This window comes from Mustela erminea, chromosome 2, assembly GCF_009829155.1.
Source record: "Mustela erminea isolate mMusErm1 chromosome 2, mMusErm1.Pri, whole genome shotgun sequence".
In the NCBI taxonomy this organism is placed as follows: Eukaryota; Metazoa; Chordata; class Mammalia; order Carnivora; family Mustelidae; genus Mustela; species Mustela erminea.
In genome coordinates this window covers 131,973,091-131,995,001 of record NC_045615.1, presented here as the reverse complement: position 1 = coordinate 131,995,001, position 21,911 = coordinate 131,973,091, and the positions used below count along the sequence as shown (strand labels likewise).

The 21,911-nt window shown below is 41.7% G+C and overlaps 1 protein-coding gene across 17 annotated transcripts in view; it reads right to left on the bottom strand.

Annotated features, from left to right (window-relative positions):
• Nucleotides 1–21,911, bottom strand: part of LIMCH1 (LIM and calponin homology domains 1) — a 326,817-nt gene that overhangs the window by 191,359 nt on the left and 113,547 nt on the right. For all 17 annotated transcript variants that reach the window (XM_032334168.1, XM_032334160.1, XM_032334159.1 and 14 more), the window contains exon 2: nt 4,217–4,287. In XM_032334168.1, the coding sequence (XP_032190059.1) occupies nt 4,217–4,287 (71 nt within the window). The remainder of the gene's footprint in view (nt 1–4,216; nt 4,288–21,911) is intronic.

The window sequence follows — 21,911 nt, the reverse complement described above, 5'->3', positions numbered from 1 at the left end:
ATCCGACTTTGATTTCTGCTCAGGTCATGATCTCAGGGGGTCCAGGAACCAAGCCCCACGTCGGGCTCCACAGTCAGTGGGGAGTCTGCTGGAGATTCTCTCTCCTCTCCCTCTGCCCCTCCCCCCCCAACTCATGCTCTCTCTCTCTCTAAAATAATCTTTAAAAAAGAAATGAAAAGGGGAAAAAAAAAAAGAACAATAAAAGGACCATCAGGCCCTTGATGCTTCCATCCCAAGACCACCAAGCCCATGTCATCCTTCTTTATGTTCTGTCCCGTCAAGACCCAGTGGCTGTCCTCTGTACTGCCCTCCTCCCCACATCTGACGTTTTCTGGCACCGATCCCAGGCCAACATCACCAACCCCAAAGCTCTTACTTTTCTCTGCCATTAAAATCACAGTTGTGGGCACAGGGCAGTTGTGAAGAGCAAAAGATAAGAAATCGGACTTCTGCATGTCAATCTTTCTTACCTGCATAACCTTAGGCAGTCCTCTGTGCCCCCACTTAATTTCCCCCTATGTCCCATTTAATTCCTCTGTAAAACGGGTATGAGGATAGTCCTTAGAGGCCACACAAAAGTTTGGCAAGAAAAAAAATCGGATCCAGGGCCCAGAAGGATGTCCTCTGTTTGACAAGAACTATGAATTTTTTTCGGACTCATGAACAACTCGGGAAATGTTTCGTGAACAAAGCACACGATGTCTCTCCAACTGCAACCAACCCTTAGAGCCGATCAAACTCAGACAACAAGATGAGAGTCTGTGGAACAAAAGGAATTGTTCACTGAGGCCGTCCGTGGCTTCTTCAGCTGGAGTCATACACGATTACAAGACACCAACTGGGTTTCTGTTTGGAATAATACAAAGTTGAAAAGCCCTAACAATTTCCCGAAAGAGGGCTGTCTGTTACGAAAGCCTCAGTCTCAGAAGAGCCGAATTGCTACTTTCCAAGATTTGAAATTGCAGGGAGTTCTTACATTGTTAAGTGCTGCTCCATGGCGGGAGGTTTTTGAGTTAGAGCCCCTGAATCACCAGCATCCCCAAAATTCCCTCTGGCTCTAGAGAAAGGCAAAGCCTTCCCCATTCTCATCTACTCTCCAAACACAGGTGTCTCAAACCTGTATGGATCTACCATCTGGGAAACTCCAAACTGAGTTTCCTGCCTTTTGGGGGCCCCTGCCATCAGCCAACTCCACCCCTAGAACGATGAACAACGAGAACATTCTCCTCGTTGCCAGAATGGTCTTTGGATCCAAGTCCCAGGAAAGACACCTGCTAACCTCAGGCTGCAGCAGCCCCCACAAGCTTCAGCTCGGATAAAACCTTGCCCCACCTCTCTGCCCTGACCAGAGAGGACGGGAAAATCTTCCTCCTCCATTGCTCCTCAGCCTTCAGGGTATCCAGCTCCTGGCCCATGCCTTTGTTTCTCATTGCTCTGGGGCTCCTGGACTTAGAAACGTGTTTGTATCTGGTTTCTCCAGCTGCTGACCCAGCTTTCCCTCAAAGGCTCTGGTGGAGGCTCAGGCCGTGGCTCTCCTTGCCTCAGGGCGCCGACGCAGTTCATTTCACCTCAGCAAACTCATTGCCGGGGCAGCCAGCTGGAGCCCCACAGGGAAGCCAGAACTTGACCCTCCCTGGTCCTCAGACTCCGTCAACTACACCAGTGAGTCTAATCCTCTGCGGGGAGAAGACGTAGACAATAACTCACTTATCCTGAGTTTTGGCCCACATACTCATTCAGTAACACTTGTCCAAGCCTCTGCGTTAGCCAGTTCCCTCCACTTCACTCTTGGCTGTCGGCAGTCCAAACCCTTTATTTATTTCAAGAGGCCCCTGGCTATAATCTGTGCCTCCCTCTTGTCTAACCATAATATTTCTTAACCATGGCCTAGACCCAAGCCCCACCCCTCCACCCCTAAACAACCTTAACATTCATTAACGTGTTTATAAAAGGCCACCAAGGAATGCCAAGGCTCACATGACAGAATCTGTCCTCTAACTCAACCTCTTCATCTAGGTAAGAGGCAAGTTCTTTCTTTTTTAAGATTTTATTTATTTATTTGAGAGAAGGAGCACACACAAGCAGGGGGTGGGGCAGAGCGAGAGGGAGAAGTAGACTCCCCGCTGAGCAGGGAGCCCAATGTGGGGGCTTGATCCCAGGACCTTGGGATCATGTCCTGAGCTGAAGACAGACAGCTAAAGTGACTGAGCCCCCCCCAACGAGGTATCCCAAAAAGCAAGTCCTATGCATGCAAAAGTCTCCAGACCCAGAGCCCCATCTTCAGATGAACCTGCTCCATCCAGTCTGGCAGGCTATACTACTCCCTGACAGAGTTATTCATGGGAGAATAGTGGAGAGGTGAACGCCTACCAGAATCTTTGGAGCCCATGTTCGTATGCAAAAATCGGTACCAAAGGGTGCCTGGGTGGCTCAGTGGGTTAAGCCGCTGCCTTCGGCTCAGGTCATGATCTCAGGGTCCTGGGATCAAGGCCCGCATCGGGCTCTCTGCTCAGCGGGGAGCCTGCTTCCTCCTCTCTCTCTCTGCCTGCCTCTCTGCCTACTTGTGATCTCTCTCTGTCAAATAAATAAATAAAATCTTTAAAAAAAAAAAATCGGTACCAAAGACCCACTTCAACAAGGTTAAGAGAGCACAGTACACATACATTAGATCAGACTATGTCTACTCTGTTAACATCAGGAGAAGGCTCAGCCCAGACTCATTGCAGAAGCAGGTGTCAGAACACAGGGGAAGTGTCAGGAGTCTGCCCGCGTTTGTCTCTGGTGAGATGCTAAACTAATTATGGTTTATCTAAGAGATGAGCTCTCATTTAGACGGAATAAAGGGAAATGAGGCAGTGAAGGAAGTAGGAGAAGAGAGAAGAGACTTCACAAGAAAGAAAGCAAAGAAGTGGCAGGCAGGGCATGTAAATTTCCCTTTGAAGAAGAAGGGACAGCGGGAGCAGGAAAAAAGCGCGGGCGTGAACTGTGTTGAAAGGTGCTGTGTAATAACCAACATTTTAGGACAAATGTTTTTTTTTTTTTTAATTTAAAAAAAATTTTAAAAGCACCTCATCCACATTATCCTGTTGAAATTCACAAATGGTTTATGAAATGCAGAAGTTATCACTTTTTAATTACCATTTTAGAGAGAAAAATCGAGACTCAAGGAGGTTAAATAATTTAAAACTTGAGTTTCTTGTTCTCAGGTTCCAAAACCCAAAGTCTTTCGACTACCCCAGTGGGTCCCAAACAATATTCTGGAAGTTGCCAAAATAAGAGTGCGTTCATTCTATGTCATTTCACTTACATAAAGTTCAAGATGAAAGGCAAATAAATGTAATGGTGATAGAAATGAGGACAGTGCTTTTCTGGAGGAGGTGGAGATGAACTGGGAAGAAACAGAAGGGAGCTTGCTGTCCTCTCTCAATCAGGGTGTAGGCTACATGCACGTACACAGTTCTCGAATCCCATCAGACTGTGTATATTTGCAGCTGTGCATTTCCTGTGTGTACATTTCACCGAACAAAAAGCAGTACCAAATTACAGAACCTATTAAGTTCAAAACCTGAGATCTTAAAGTATATGTTCATCCCCCTATAGGTGTTAGCGTTCTCGCTAATCTTGTGTCTAGAACCACTTCACAGAAAGCTCTTGTCTCCATCACCACAGCAGTACTTACGATAAAAGTTGGGTTCAACACATAAAAACTGAACAGTGCAGTTATTATTCATGTTGGAAGTTTGCCAAGAGCTTAAATTGAATATAATCAAAATGCATCAGGGGAGCAAGCCCAGTGAGGAATGTCACCTGTCATGTTTTAAGATGTTGTAAGTAAGTAGATGCATTGCTTTCACTTGGTACAACTGCTTTTGTTTTGGGTAAAAGGGCGGAGAAGAGCTGACACTTTTATATGGTTGAGTCCACTTCCTTCCCGTCCCTTGGGGTCTAGATTCCTACAGTGTAAATGCTGGTTGGAGTAGCAGCCACCAGGGACTTCTTCTTTATCTAATTAGAAACTGCCATAGTCCCCACCATTCCCTACTGTACACTAAAACTCCCTCACCTACTTATGTGTACTGCCTACCCCAGGATGTTTCAAATTTTCAGAATCAAACAGTAAATAAATTGAAAACAAAATGCAAATTTTTACAGATGTACTGAATGGCATTAATGATTTTTCTTGATTAAAAGCAATTGAATAATAGGATATACTTACTCGCAGAGAAGGATTCCATTTTCTAACCCCGTCCGAAAATCTTTATCACCAAAACTTCTGCCAGTTACTTGCTGAAAAGAAGAAGAAGAGAGAGAGAAAGCATAAATTTTTCTTTCTTAATCAGGAAGATCAGTGATTTCATTTTTAACATTTAAGAGCCTTCAAATAACTGGTGGCATTCCAAGAATGGGAAAAATCTGTTAGATCTGAATTTCCTTTACGTGTGTAGCTTTGCTGAGATCAGCTAATCTTAAATTTAGGCCATTATTTTGAAGCTTTTTCCTACCCAATACCTCAAAAAAATATCTGGTTCTTCCTGATAAGGATGTTACTTTTGGGGCTTGGCCATGATAGGTCAAGGTCACAGACTCAACCCACACACTTTCCAAAAAGCCTGTAGAACGCTCCACCTAATGATAAAGTATCTATTTGTTAAAACATTAAGGGGGGGGGGCAGAGGGAGGGAGGTACAGACACCTAACCTCAAGAGACAAACATCAAGACAGGAATATTAGAGCCAATATCCATAATAACTTGGTGTGAAAGAGGAAAACAAAATCTGGAAAAGAATGACTAATAGCAGGGCGCCTGGGTGGCTCAGTGGGTTAAGCCGCTGCCTTCGGCTCAGGTCATGATCTCAGGGTCCTGGGATCGAGTCCCGCATCGGGCTCTCTGCTCAGCAGGGTGCCTGCTTCCTCCTCTCTCTCTGCCTGCCTTTCTGCCTACTTGTGATCTCTCTCTGTCAAATAAATAAAATCTTTTAAAAAAAAAAAAGAATGACTAATAGCACAGGACTGATGACCATTCTTGATGCCTCTGGCTCTCAGCAGCCCTTTGACCTAGGTACCAGGGCACTCATTGGTTCATTCAATAAGTATATTGAGTTTCTATGGTATGCCAGATAAATACACATACAATAAACCATAAAGCAACCTCTAAAGTAACAAAATAAAAATGTTAAAGGAGATAAAATGGAATCATAAAAAAATACTCTTAACAATTAAAAAAGGCAAAAAGAAAAAAGAGGAAAAGAGAATATAGAATACATGAAATAAATAAAAAAATAATAATAAATAAATAAAAAGTAAATAACAATACTGTAGACTTAAAACTAACTATATCTATAAGTGCATTAAATACAAATGGCCTAAACACCCCCAGTTAAAAAACAGAGATTGTCATCATGGAAAAAAAAAGCAAGACCAAACAAGGTGCTACCTAGGAGAAATGCACTGTAAATATAAAGATAGAAGTAGGTTAAAAATGGAAGAAAGGAATAAGATAATAATATGCTAATGTTAATTTTTGAAACTGGATATTAATACCAAACAAAGAAACTTTTAGAACAAAGAATAATACCAAGGACAGAGAAAGTCATTTCATAATGACAAAGGGTATAGCTCATCAGGAAGACCAAAAAATCCTAAACATTTTTACATCTAATAAGAACTTCAAAACATATAAGCCAAAACAGATAAGTCTACAAGGAGAAATAGACAAATTCACAACTAGAGTCAGAAATATATTATCTCTCTCCCATAACTTATAGAACAAGCAAAAAAAAAAAAAAAATCAGTAAGTATATGGAGGACTTGAACAACCCTGTCAACTAAATTGACTTAACTTACATTTCAACAATACTTCACCTCACAAGGGCAAAATACATATTTTTCTTCTTAAGTTCACAATGAACATGTATTGAGATAGATCAGTCTCTGGGTTAGTAAACCAGGTTCCACAAACTTAAAAGAATTCAATTCACAAAAAAAGCATACCATCTGACCACAATGGAATTAAATTAGAAATTAACAATAGAAATAGCTCAGGAAAAAAAAACTCCAAATAATTTTAAACTAAGTAACACAATGTAAAAAACAACCCACTAATCAAAGAAGAAATATAAAGAAATTAGAATATATTCTGTAGTGAGAGAATATGGCAATGTAAAAATGGATGGAAAGACACCAAATCAGTATTTTGGGGAAACATATAGCACAAAACACCTATATCAGAAAAGAGATCTCAAATCAATGAATTTTCCTTCTATCTTAAGCAAATTAAGCCCAAATTAAGTAGAAAAAAAGGGGGAAACTATATCAGTTGAAATCAAACCAAATAGAAAACCAAAAAGCAATAGAGAAAAATCAATGAAATCAAAAGCTATTTACTTGAGACCAATAAAACTGGGAAACATTTAGCCAGGTTGATAAATCTTTAGCTAATAAAATAGACAACCTCTGGTTTTTAGCCAAAAAAGAAAGACACACATTACCACATCAGTAAGGACAGAGATGACATGACATCATCACAGATTTTATAGACATTAAAAGGATAAGAGGGGATATTATAAATACATTCATCTCAGTATATTTACCAACTTAGATGAACTGGATAAATTTTTTGACAAAACCCAAGTTCATTCAACAAAAAAATAGATAACTTTCCCCAAAGGAGATGTCAGTCCCAGAAAGTTTATCCGGTATATTACATAAATATGTAAGGAAGAAGTACTGCAGTTCTACACAAACTACTCCAGACAACTGAAGAGAAAAGCATGCTTCCCAATTCAGTTACCCTGACTACAAAAGCAGAAAAAAAATATTACAAAATGGACAGATACATATACACATACACACATGCAGACATGCATACACACACACACACACACACACAAAACATGACAACACATTATCTCTTCATGGTGGGAAACAGGTGTGATTTTTATTTTCTTCTTTAAATTCTCCCTATTTTCCTAAAGCTTTCCCGAAAGAAAGAAAGGAAGGAAGGAAGAGAAAGGAAGAAAAAGGGGGAAAAGAAAAATACTTCTTTGTTACTATCCTCCCATTCTTACTTAAGGGAAGGTGAGAAAATGGATAAAAAGTAGTTTGTATTTACAGTTTGTAAATATCTAGCTTTTTTCCTAAAATAAATTAGGAAAGTTCTCCTTTAAAAAAGCGGAGATTTTAAATGCAGACTTTTTAAACAATTTAGCATTTTCTTTCTTGAATATACTAGTCCTAATTTATAATTCTCAAAGCACCACTAAAACCTTTATTCACCAGGAACTGATTAGAAGATTCTGAGAACATTTTCCCCCAGGTCTTCATAATTTTGTTAAAATTATTATGTTCTAGGGGCGCCTAGGTGGCTTAGTGGGTTAAGCCGCTGCCTTCGGCTCCGGTCATGATCCCAGGGACCTGGGATTGAGCCCCACATCCATCGGGATCTCTGCTCAGCAGGGAGCCTGCTTCCCTCCCTCTCTCTGCCTGCCTCTCTGCCGACTTTGATCTGTGTCAAATAAATAAGTAAAATCTTAAAAAAAAAAAAAAATTATTATGTTCTAGCACCAGTGGTGCTAACACTGAGACCCAAGAGAGTTTACCTACATCTATTATAGAATCTCTGGCCAAGATAACCCAGGCCCCTCTCCACTTATTGAGCCATGATGATGGGCAGAGCCTAGAGACAGAAACACAAATGAGACAGGATCACTGCATGCCGAAGGCTCACAGACTGCAGAGGAAAGCAGATAACTAAACTCATACCATAAACAGAAGGTAACAGGACTATTGATATTATAAGAAAATATTAGTGATGCAAGGAACCCTTAAAATATTCATGTACTATTTAAAATTATATTGTATGTGATGCACACCCAGCAAAAAATTTCAAGTAGATTTTAACAGTCCCAAGTCAGCCTGCTAATTAATATCCTCCAAGGTAAAGTATGATTAAATTCAGCTTCCTAGACTGCCAGTACTGGAGATGGGAACAGGCACCATACAAATGAAGGAAGGTGCTCATTTCTGCCTCTGTTCTTCCTCTGCTTCCATCCCTGTTCCTGTGTCTATTAGGTCCCAACATAGTCTTCTTACTGCTCTCTGCTGACCCTAACACCGTCCTTTCTTCCATGCCCAAGTTATTTAGTACAGAGGTGTCCAGATCTTGGTTAAGAAGGTTGACAGTTCAACAGACTCCAGAAATTCAACAAGGACCATGCCATGGAAGAGTTAGGTCTTTAGACTAGTAGCAGCAGCATCTTCACTTGGAATTAATGTTAGAAATACAGATTATCAGTCCTCCTACCCTCTACAAGACCTACTTAACCAGAACCAGCATCCAAAAATATCCCCAAGTGATTCATATGCAAAGTAAATTTTACAAAGCCCTGACCTAGCATAGAAAGTAACGAGCCAACAGTTCAGAGCCAGAAGAGGAGGACCATCCACTGAAATCAGGATTCTGTATGTCTTGTCTCAACATCTTTCAGAAAATAGCCAGACTCCAAACACTTCTCACTGTCTCTACTCTACCACCTACTCCAAGCCACCAACATATTATAGTGGATAAGTCTCTTAACTGGCCTCACTGGCCTACCCTTGCCTCCCTTCCCTCTAGTCTCAAAAGAGCAGCCAGGGCAATCTCATAAAGTTAGTTCATGCCACTACTCCACTTGAAGTCCCCCCAAACTCCCCAAACTCATAGTAAAAGTCAAAGTTCCTACCGTTCCTTAAAGGCATTCACCAGAAAAACAAGCAAGCAAGCAACAAACGAACAAACAAAAAAATAGGAACACATGGACCAAGCCACTGGACACCACCATGATTTCAAGAGTGGCCATAATGAACTTGCGCATACCTCCCCATTCAAAGGGATCCTCAGAAGTACTTAAGGTGGCACCTACATCACCAACTATGCCTTGTGTGTCTTTCAGGAAAGCCCAATATCAGATTTCTTTCCTTGCTTTATGGTTCAGGATTAATTCACTTCCATTACTATCCAAAATATCATGCAGGGACATGCTCTAAGTATCAGATTAAAATACATAAGAATGGATAACTTACCAGAACACTGATAGTTTTAAAGGAAAAGAAACACGTTCACCTACTTTGGTGATTAAACCAAAAGCAGAAGCAAGAGGATATCACAATGTGTCATCACACTATTTTTATGCAAGTAATTATGAAGTAAGCTCATCTGTATTTGATTTCCTTCTCACTGAACTAAAAAGGTAATTATGTTTCTGAGTCTGTTCATGTCAATGGCACTGCTCTAAACCATTCAAATAACTGAAATATGAAGGCCTTAAAAAAAAAACCAGTCTAATAAAAAGAAAATCCACACAACTTCATGGTCACATTTTTATGATGTGTTTATAATGTAACACATTATATATTAAAATGCTACACTTTGCTAATTACTTTGTTACCACTTTATTAAGTAATTGCCATGAATAGTCAAAGACTGCCAAGAATCATTCTCTCAGCCTGTTCATTGTCAATTATACAAACTATTTCAGAACTATTTTCATTAATCTTCAGTTGTTGTTATTGTTGTTTTTTTAAAGCAATCTGGTGGACAAACTACTGTCCACCACTAGCTGCAGGTCTGAAGAGAATTTGAAATAAATGTTGGAAGCCCTATCTTAATGATCTTAAGAAGAGATTGGATAGCCAGACAAAACGATGGTCTCTGGATTCAAGAAACTGAAAAAACAATACAGAATTTAATATATTTCAACTTAGCTTTTAAAAGCCATAGATATTTTCGGGGCACCTCAGTGGCTCAGTGGGTTGGGCCTCTGCCTTCAGCTCAGGTCATGATCCCAGCATCCTGGAATCGAGCCCCACATCGGGCTCTCTGCTCAGCGGGGAGCCTGCTTCTCCCTCTCTCTTTCTGCCTGCCTCTCTGCTTGTGATCTCTGTGTGTCAAATATATAGATAAATAAAAATCTTTTTTAAAAAAGGACACAGATATTTTCTCTAAATTGTACAAAAATAGGGCGCCTAGGTGGCTCAGTGGGTAAAGCCTCTGCCTTCGGCTCAGGTCATGATCTCAGGGTCCTGGGATCGAGTCCCCACATCAGGCTCTCTGCTCAGCGGGGAGCCTGCTTCCGCCTCTCTCTCTGCGAGCCTCTCTGCCTACTTGTGATCTCTCTCTGTGTGTCACATAAATAAATAAAATCTTAAAAAAATAAAAATAAATAAATTGTACAAAAATAGGTATGCTTCATATTACATTTTTGTTTTGTTATTGCCCAACTCCACCCGGTAAGGTGAAAGTGGGAAACTTTACTTGTTTTCTTCCCTGTTGTATGCTCTGTGCCTAGAAAAGTACTTGGCTCACAGTAGATACTCAATAAATATTTGTTGAAGTAACAAAGAAAAAAAGGTATGCTTTCAGAAGGTTGTGATTTCCTCCTATAAACAGTAAATAAAAAATAATACCTCTTTAAAATTCACTGAAGAATTATTTGTGGCTCATTAAACTCCCTTCTCTTCTGATCATATTTGACTTATTTAATAAAAGGACATTTCTGCATATTTTTACACTTAAACTGTAAAATAAAGCAGAACTGCATTGCTCTTATTTTTCACATTTCCTGAGAAATGAACCCATTGCTATTTCTGTCTCCTTTGTGAGGTTGCTAGAAAAATCAAATCAAGTTTCTATGGAAACTCTCCATAAACAATCATAAATCATACTCATCTGAGCTAGAATTAGCTATCAACCAATCAATCATCTACTGAATACCCATTTCGTGCCAGGCGATGTCATGGCAATGTAATAGGTGTGTGAGACCAAAATAATAAAAACTGTACCCTATCCAGTAAGGATCCACAATCCGGGAGAAAGATCAAAGAGCAAAGTAGGTGTTGGAAGAGAAATATGGACACAGATCTATAAGAGAAATTCACACAAATTGCATGACTGAAGGAACAGCTGCATGATAATAGTCCACATTCATACACGAACTACCATATGTCCTTTCTGTTCTCAAAGCTTGCCAAGCATTATTTCATTTAATCCTCATAAAAACCTAATGAGGTGGATCCTATTATTATTATTATTATTATTATTATTATTATTATTATTCCACTGTAAAGTCAAGGAAACCTAGGCACAGAGAGAGGTTCCGTCAAGTGCCCAAGGACACAAAAGTAGCAAACAGTAGAGCGGGGATTGAACCCCAGGTAGTGTGACTGCAAAGTTCTTATTCCTAAGCACAATTTTGTGCAGCATCTGAGCAAAGGAATGAACTTTCTCTGCCCAAAACAGTCAAGGAAAACCTTTGAGGATCTGACATTTGAGTTGGTCCTGAAGGGTAAGAGGGATTCCCCAAAGGAAGGAGATGAAATAAGGCACTCCAGGCAGACACCAAGATCTGCACAAAGGTTGCTTTGAGCAAAGAGGAAAGGTTCTAAGGGCTGAGCCCTGCACGGAGACAGGTAGAGAAGGAGCTGGTGGGAGGGCCTGTGTGCCGGGGTGGGCAGGCAGGGCCCAGAAGTAAAGGATCGGTGTGTCAGAGCTATGGGGTGACCTTGATCCTGAAACAAAAAAGACACCCCAGAAGATGGGGGCAAGGAAAGAGTTCTTTGGCAATCACTCTCCCCACTAATTCCTTATTCCTGAAGAGATAGTCCCAAAGTGACCTTTTGTTTGTTGCTCTCAATTACTTCCTCGAGGACTCCATCATTCCCATTTGATGTACAATGATTTTGCTTTTGGAATTATAGTGTGATGGAAACTGTCTGTCTAGACCTTTGGGACCACTTCCCTCAACCCCATACACATTCCTCTGTATATGGTTTCCACCACTATCTTTTCATCCTTTCTTCAAAAGGAAGTAATACACTTTCTCTGTCAAGGCTCTGGGTGCCATCCGTTCCCACCCATGGGTCCTTACCCTATCCCTTGGCCCACAGCAGTCTTCACCTCCCTGCCAGTAGCATGCATTTCCTCTTTTCTTCAGAACCCTGATTCAGTCCAGCCCCTCAACTATCCTGTTTTTCTCCTTCCTTTCATGGTCTAAACTCCCTGTATGAGCATCAAGAACCCATTGCCCTTAATCATCATAGCTCAGGGGCCTCCAAGCTGTCCACTTTTAATTCCCTGAAAATTCTTACAGGGTTGAGTTGAGACCCAGGAGTCTGAGTCTGAGCTCCACAAGCACAAGCTAAATCAGAATTAGGTTAATGAACTTCAATCAACCCTCAGCCTCCCCACTTACAAAATGATACTTGTACCTACTCCAAAGGTTTGCATGAAGAATCAGTGACCAGAGTTCAATAAATCTCATCGTTGACACTGGCAAGAATGTCACCACACTGTCTAATCCACTGAGACATCTTCTCTGCTGAGAAGATGGGCATCGAGGTCTTTCAGCATGAAAGTCAACCACCCCGCTCCCCGACCTTTGGACCACTTGCATCTTATAGGTTTCCCCATGACCAAACTCTCTGCTTTTCCTTCTACCTCATTCAGTAAATGCCTTACGTACGTCTACCTCACTCACTGCCTACCTATGCCACATGGTTCTTTTCCCCTTTCCTCCCTTTGCCTTTGGCCTTTCTCTAGCCACACATTCCCCTCCCCTGGGTAGTCCCATGCCTTTATACATGTCACATACAATAACTCAGACGTTATTATGAGTTGGAATATCCCGCCTTTCCATATCTCTATCTTGCCTGTGCTGACTCACACACATTGTCATTTCTGGCACTGATCCTTCTCCTCTGAAGTCCAGAAATCAAATATCCAGCTTCTTCCTTGACATCTCCACTTGGTTACCTAATACACATTTTACTCTTACCAAGATCAAAATGAAATTGGCGACATGGGTCCCCTGATCCAAAAGCAATGAGAAGATCAACGTTTCTCCCTCCAAATATATTCTAGACCTGCTATTTTCCCCCTGTGTCTGCACTACCACCCTAGCCCGAGCCTCCCCTGCCTCTCCGCAAGATGACAGCCGCAGCCATTGGCATGCTCTCTCTGCTCCCACCCAGGCCCCTCGCCCAAGCCACCTCCCACGCAGCCTCTGGCAAGGTCACTATAGATCCATCCGGTGTCCCTTCTCATGATACCAAAATAAGTCCAAGCCATAGTGACAACCCCTTCATTTCACAGATGAGACAAGTAATGCCTTGCCCATTAAGCGACAGATGGGACAAATAATGTCCTGCACATTGAGTGACTTGCTCCAGGTCACGCAGCTGGCCATCAGCAAGGATGAGACTAGAATCCGGGCATCACTGCCCCACTGCACTGCCTTCTGAAGTCACGTCTCCCTGCGGCACATACATCACTACACTCTCTTTAATAACAATTGATTCTTCTCTCCATTCAGTTCGGGTTGGCAGAGAAACAGCACAGAAGTCCAGGCCTGAGAAGATTTAATCAACATGATCAGACCATGATCCTCTCCAGCACGGGATCTAAGTGCTTAATATTGAGGATAATAAAATGCAATCTGCAGAATCCATTTATATTTTCAGCATGTCATCAGAAAACCAGAAGGCGGCTGTTTATAGCCACAGATTGACAGACTCCACTAAAAAAGAAAAAAAAAAAAAAAAGATCTAATTAAGAATCCAGGCAATGCTCAAAAGCACCCTGGGAGCATTAAATCCTATGATCCAGCCCTTGCATTCTGTAGGCACAGAAAATGGGTCAGTCCGGGAGCATGTGAGTGGGGTTAGTAGGAACGGTGTTGGCACATCCTCAGGTTGTTCTGGCCTTACGAAGACAGGGAACAGAAGCTGCGAAGACAGACAACACTCAAAGTGAGATTTAACACAACATCAAGTGTTACTGACTGATCTGAGAGCAAAGAGAGAGAAGAGTCCAGAAGGACAGTGGGCTAGTGAAGTGTTTCTGGGTTATGTGTGTCATCTTGGTGTTATTTTTACCTGGGTATCATGTTTCGTCCCTTAAATAAATATTTCAGTTCAGGCTAATTTTGGCAAATCAGTGTATGGAACTGTCACCCGGTCCTCAGCACACTGAAGTACAGAACCTCTCAACTGGGCAAATCTGGGTCCAAATTTCAGGTCTGAAACTCGGGAGTTATGGGACACGGGACAGAGGGTTTCATCTCTCTGAGCCTGCTCCCATGTCTTTAGGAGACAGTTGCAGGAGCCTGTTTTGTGAGGTTGTGAGAGGCTACAATCCTAAGTGGACACCGTCTAGTAAGATATTTAGTACTGCTTTGAAGTTCCATAACTTTTCCCCCCAAGCTTATGGCTAGGGAGGAAAAACAAACAAACAAACAAAAATCCACAACTTAAGTGTCTAAATCAGGTGGTTGCAATTTTTGCTTGGAAATGATGCGCAGGAAAAAGAGTCTAGTTGAAGCACATTAGCCACTCGAAAGAGGGATCTGGGTTTGTAGGTGCTGGGTACAAAACCACATGGGGAAGTTAGCGTGCTACCCTCCTCCCCGCCACATCTGGGTTAAATGAGACCATGAGGAAACAACTGTGCGAATCCAGACTATGACACATTTTATAAGAAAATTGACCTTCAAAAAGCCAATGTCATGAAGAAAATGGAAGGGTTGCTTTTTATAAAATGAGGGACTCAAGAGATAATCAATTGCATTGTTTGTTCTTGACAGAAACCCTAGTTTAAATGAAACTTTATGAAAGACATTTTGGGCACAACTGGGAAAATCTGGATACATACTGGTCATGTGATAATACTCGGGCATCACTTCGCTTTATTAAGACTGACAACGGCATGCTGGTTACAAAGGAGAACTTGGAGACGCACGCTTAAGTATTTAGAAGGAAAGAGGTCTGTCACCTGCAGTTTATTTTGAAATGGTTGGAAAAACACTTGGGGTATGTGTTAAAGTGTGTGTGTGTGTGTGTATGAAGTAAATGCAGAAAATGTTTGCAATTATTGACACTAGGTGTGGCTTACATGGGTTTCTTCGAACTAATCTATCTCCCTTCCTTCCTCCCCCCCCCTTTCTTCCTTTCTTTCCTTCTTTCTTTCTTTCAATGTTTCAAAATATTCATAATCAACTGTTGTCTGGGGCTGAGGACTGAAAGTCATTAAGCAGCGCCAGCAGAGTACTCGGGTCAACAACCTGACCAGTGCCTTCTCATTCATTCATTCATTTTGCTGGAGCCCTTCTCTTATCTGTTTTCACCGATGACAGTTCACTATCGGTCACTTACCAGTGTACTACTGGTCATTTCATTTATATTCAACCCACTCTCTCACCTGCTCATGACACACAAATGGCACTCGCCAGCCGTCAAATCAATGTGACATTAACAATGAGGGCGGGAAGGAAAGGGAGGTCAAGCCCCTTGGCTTCCTGATTTGGGGCAAAGAACGGGAGCTGGAGGCTCTGCCAAGTACACACAGTCCTGTGACAGTTGTAGGGCTGTGTGAAGAACTGGTCGATTTCACCACTGGGGATACTAATAACTGAACAATTTTTAGCCAAGAATCCAAACTAACCACAAAACTGTTGTATTTCACCAGTACATGGCATTTAAAAAGGCATTCAAGTCAAGTTAGAAAAGTACTAGAATTCACCCCAACAACTTATTAGATTACTAAATGAAAATAAAATGTGGTGAAAAAGAATGAGAGCTGAAAATAAAATGTGGTGAAAAAGAATGAGAGCTCGCCATTCGCGACAATGTGGATGGACCTAGAAGGTACTGTGCTAAGTGAAAGAAATCCGACGCAGAAAGACAAATACCATATGATTTCACTTACATGTAGAATATGAAAAACAGGACAAGGGAACCACAGACAAACAACAAAGGAAAACTCACAATTAAATACAGAGAACAAACTGATGGTTGCTGGTGCAGGAGGGGAGGGGGAAGGGGAGATGGGTGAAATAGATAAATAAAGGGGATTAAAAGGTACAAAGTCCTAGTTACAAACCGAGTAAGTCATGGAGATAAAAGCACAGCCTAGGGAATATAGTTGATATACTGTCATCACGTTGCATGGTGACAGTCACCACACTTCTCGTGATGAGCACACACACCATGAGTAATGTATAAAAATGTCAAATCCATGCTGTACACTTGAAATGACTACATCATTGCATGTTGATTATACTCTAAAAATGATGAAATGCTCATTACACAGATAGGATAATCACACAGCCTATCCTTTAAGAAGTTAGTATGACTTGGGCAACACAACTATGAAGAAAAGCAAGGAAGTGGTCAAAAGAAAATGAGCACATTTTTTCATGAACATTTTTTCCTGTGTCTGATATCATGAAAAAAAAAAAACAAAAAAACAATGAGCAGACGGGCGCCTGGGTGCCTCAGTTGGCTGAGCTGGTTGAGCGACTGCCTTGGCTCAGGTCATGATCCTGGAGTCCTGGGACTGAGTCCTACACCAGGCTCCCTGCTCAGCAGGAAGTCTGCTTCTCCCTCTGACCTTCTTCCTCTCATGCTCTCTCTCTCTCTTCATTCTCTCTCTCTTGCAAACACATAAATAAAATGAAAGAAAGAAAGAAAAGAAAAGAAGGGAGGGAAAGGGAAGGAACAGAAAAGAGCAAGAGGAGGAGGGAAGGAATTCTCCCTGGGAGGGGGCCCAGAAAAGGTTTCCAAGGTGATGAATTCTCCTCCTGAATTTGGATCTACTTCTTTTTTTTTTTTTAAATATTTATTTATTTATTTATTTGACAGAGATCACAAGTAGGCAAAGAGGCAGGCAGAGAGAGAGAGGAGGAAACAGGCTCCCTGCGGAGCAGAGAGCCTGATGTGGGACTTGATTCCAGGACCCTGGGATCATGACCTGAGCCAAAAGGCAGAGGCTTAATTCACTGAGCCACCCAGGAGCCCCTGGATCTACTTCTTGACACAGCGATTCCAAAACTGTCCACCTTCAATAATTAACTACGCTCCATGTTTGTTTCATGTGGTTTTCTAGAACTGTGTTATACTTTACAACTTAAAAGATTTTAAAGCGAGGACTAGGAATATATAGGCCAACCTATTGGTTGTGACCCAACCTTATTTTCCTTTTTCTCTTTAGTAACTAACCCACTTTTCCATTTGGTTTTACTCAGAAAAGTTGGGAGTGGGAAGATACCACTTTTCAAAGGTTTTTCATTCAAATGTAACAGAAGGACACCTCCATATAGTAATACTCCTTAAGTCTACTATTAAAATGGTGACTGAGATCTATACATGTCCTCTGCATAGTATATTTTAAAACAAACACTTGGATATCACACAAAGGAGCCAATGTTCTGTCTGGCTTTGGAAAACAGAAGACATATCATCTGTGAGTATGCCATGCGAAGAGCTCTAGGCAGACACTTGGTACTGGGAATGGCCAGAGTGCCCCTCACCCCCATCTTCTATCAATGGTACTTTTGTTTGAATCACACAGTTGTCTAGCGACACCTACTCAGCATTGGTAGGAGGCCAGAAGTCAAGACAACTGGGTGGCAGCCACAGTTCTGCCAATAACCAACAGCTTCTAGCAACTCACTTCCCTTCTCTAAGATAGCCCTATACAAATCCACAGGCTTTCTGAACCCTCCTCCACCTTAGCCGCCCACCTTGAAATTTTGATAATAGTAACAGGATGTTTTACGGAACCATAACGGACTCATTTATGCCTCCGCGGCCCGGGGTGGTAGACACATTGTCATGGTTGATGACGCAGGCTGTGTCCTGGACAAGGGTGCCCAGCTGAGGAGACAAGTTCAGGTTTAGAGCCAGCCTGAGTTCTCTCTTTCAAAGCACAGCAACTTGTTGGCGGGAAGAGTCGTGTCTTCCTAATTCACACAAAGCCACTGTCTGTATCCAAGCTCAGACAGTCCAACCTGAGAGGTCTTTTTGAGTTTACATAAAATTGCTCAAGGTGCTATCAGATGTAAGTACTATTTTTATCCCTGTTATCCAGATGAAGACACTGAAATGCAGGCCAGTAAGCAATCTGCCTAATTTCATACAGCTGGTAGGGGGCAGAGTCAGGACTCGAAGCTGGGCAGTCTGGCTCCTGACCTGTGTTCCCAACGCAGTACGCTATGTCACCTAAATATGTCCGTGTCCCTGGCATTTTTTTCCCCATTATCAGTTGAGTTGTAAATAAAGCTCTGACTCCCCACTGTCTGTGCCACCTTCTTCTCTCTTCAGTGTGCCTTTTCCTTACACTGCAGAATAAGAAAGTAAACCCCAAATCCAGAAAAATGTCAAAATGCCCATGCACGTATTATCACTTTGCACAATTCCATAACAGAAAGCTGTGATGTGCTAGATTTTTATCTCCATATGCAAAGAATCATCACAAATATCCAAAAAATCCAAACTGAAATAATCCTATATACCACTTGACCCCCTATGGAAGGAAAAATAAATACCCATTAATGGGGAATGGAGGGGATGAGAAGGAAGGAAGACAAGACGCCTCATTTAAGACCATTAGGCACTTCTACAACAAAATATTTCCCTGTCTATCTTCCTCTGGTTCTTTAAACTTACAAATAATGTATTATGGCAGGAAATCTGTTCTTTTGGCTGGTTTGTGATGAAGACAGCAGGTGGTAATCCCAGCCCACTAAAACGCCGTTCATCACCGGGCCTCGTGACAGGGCAGTATAATGATTGCCCCAGACTGAGGAAGCAGCTGCCATCTTGGCTTCCAGGGGAGTAAGCGTTGCTCAGGCTGTGTATTTACCTCTCCTTAACTCCTTCTGCACAAATAACCCACACATCAACAGGGAAGCAATCCTGTCTTCAGGGTGATACAAAGAACTGTAAGAAAACAGTGTAACACAGGACTCCTGCAGGGTAATTAAAGTAAAAACAAGAAGACGCTTCTTTATAAACCCAAGAAGTGAGAGCTAGATTTGCCAAAAACAAAACAAAACCAACAATGGGAACTTCTGCCCCCACATCATCTTGAAAAACAGTAACCAAAACACTAGGGAGAAGAAGAAACGAGAAAAGTTTTAAAAGGTTATAACTCTGCTATTGTTAGAACTAGTGCTATGTTCTAAGAGGTCTTTGATTATATTTTAAAAACCTTTTATAATCAAGATGTCCTCAGAGATGGCCTAGAACCATTAGCGTTCTGCTGAATGTTTAACAATTGTTTTTCATGGGGGGAGGGCAAGAGCCCTGATGTGCAGCACTGGCCAGTCTCCATGGTGTAAAAATTCCCACCACTGCCCAGTTCGAGCTCAGTCTGATGTCACTGAACACAGTGAGGGGCAGAGACCCACAATCTTCTCTCCTGAGCCACAGAAGCTGGCTCCAAACTCATAATCTGTATTACATAGACATTATGAGAGGCTAACAGTTAAATAAAATAATTTAAATGTATTACCATTTCTAAATACCCATGATAGTAGAGAATTTATCAAATAATAATTGAAAACAAAGCATATGACTATATAAAAATTTACATGCTTCTAAATTTGCATATACTCCTGTGTGTAAACAACCAGCATCTTATAGAACACACAACTATATGATGATATAAATCTATTATCCGATCAGATACCTGTTTCCAATTTTCTGACTATAGGTAAGCAAAGAAAAAAGCTGCCACTAAATTCTTGAAACTTGGAGCAGTAAAAATAATCCAAAGACCAGGCCTTTTGCAAGCATTTAAAATCAAATATAAGGATTTTACTTTTGTTCTCCTGAAGTAAATGTTTCTGAGTTGTGGAACAGAGGTCAGGTCCTGGGAAGTTTGTACCCTCTCTCGACCTAAATTTGAAGACATATTTCTACCTCTCCTTTTATAGGAGAGCCAAGAATGATAGCTAAGCTAGTCATTGTTCCCAAGCCCATTCTAGCACACAGCAGTAAGAAAAAATTTTTTAAGATTTTATTTATTTATTTGAGAGAGAGAGACAGAGAGGGCATACATGCATAAGCAGGGGGAGCAGCAGAGGGAGAGGGAGAAGCAGGCCTCCTACTGAGCAGAGAGCCTGATCTGAGACTCAATCCCAGAACCCCCCAATTCATGGCCCCAGCCAAAGGCAGACGTCCAACCGACTGAGTCACCCAGGTACCCAGAGCAATAAAATTTTTAACCAAATAAGTATGTGGGCATTTACCAGGTTGAAATAACCCTTTCCGAGGACAAGGGGAAAACGCACCTCGCCTCTGACATAAGGACACAAACTCTTCACACAAGAGCCTCAACCACGCTCAGAGGTAACAAGAAGAATGAGGAAAGCAGACCAGTTGCTATTTCCCTGGTGATTGACACAGAGAGCTGCTGTTTGTAGAAGGAAGGAGGGAGGACTAATGCTGTTGGCAACAATCAACAGCTCTGTTCTTTCTTCTTCTTCTTTTTTTTAATTGCTAGAACACCTGCTGCCTCCGTCTCTGTACCCTCATCCATTATGCAACATGCCGGCGGTGATGGAACCAGGATATGCCATTGCACACAATGACAAACCTGATGAAAGACAAAGGAACGGACCCAACATCTCAAAGAACAGACCGCAAATAACGTACACATTTCCTCTCCCACTCTTGGGACTGGCGGGTCCTTCAGAAATCTATTCACCAGAATGTATTGAGTTGGCATTTTACCGCACTGCATGGAGTCAAAATGCCAAGAGAATACTGGTTCTTCACATCATGTCCTTAGGGGTATTAAGTTATTAGTTCACGGGGATTGGCCTTCACATTTACTCTCTGGGCTACCCGAGAGGAAATACTTAGAGAAGCATTTCCAGGGATCCCACAGAAGCCTTGCTCTACGGGATGGTAAGACATGTGATGTGGAAAAAAGGCTCCATGGTCAACTAAGTTTGGGGAATGCTGTTTTTCAAAGATGTATGGGGGTTTTTCTTCAACTTTGAGCTTCTCAGAGCTAGTAACAGGCTAATGTGCGCAGACATCCTCCAGTGGGCGATAACCTAGCCTTTCCCGATCTGTCTGAGCAAGACCTCTTTTTGAGAAAAGTCTCTGGTGGGTGGAAGCATCGGCAACTCTGGCTTTCTACAGAGCTGGCTAACTCCTGGCCTGGGGGACTAAGCAGGCCCTCACACAGGCTATTTGGCCTCTATCATACTGCACCCCCTAGTCACATTTTAAAAATTTACATTTTTTAAAAAATGTAAATAAGCCTCCAAATATAAAACCCGGAAGTGCTGATATTTAAATGACAAAGGATTTCTAGTGCTTCTCTTGGGGAAAAAAAAAATGGTGGACTAATGGAGCATGTTGTGCCCACAGACTTGCTTTCCATGTGCAGAATATTTTAAACCATAAAGGAATTTTTTAAAAAATGTACACAGCATCCAGTTCAGGGTGATGTTAAGCAAAGAAAAATTACAAGTGCATTTGTGTATAAATGTCCAGAGAAGTGAAACAAGGCAAGTGAGAAGGGGCTATTAAAGGGGTCTTCTCTAAAGAGGGGATGAGCTCAGATGGGCCAGGGAGAAAGGAGGGATGTGTGTCGAGTGAAAGGAAGCTCCAAGAACACAAGCAGGGCTGGAATCAATACATCATAAAAATAGATCACAGACTGCTTCAAAACAGAGATACAGAACACACATGTTTTATTTAAATTTGTAATCTAATTGAGGAACTCAGCAGTCAGGAATTTTAATAATTAAGTAGCTCTGAGCCATGCATAGGGTCAAATCAAGCCATTTGGCCATTAAATCCCATCTCTAAGAGGATAAACACTAGATATTTTTTAGATATATGACTAAGTAATTCCCCAAACAGTTTCCATCAAATGCCAGGTGCAAAAGCATTCACGTCAAAATCCTCTCCAGTTCCATAGACTTGGGAGCGCAGGGCCTCCAAGAACCAGTGAACCCGTTCGAAAATAATTCTGGAACTTCAGAGATCCTATTACTAAGCAGCAGAAATAGATTTTCAAGTGCTCACTTTGAAATATTAAGCACTGTTCCACCCAGATCTTTCCAGCATCCTAGAACATT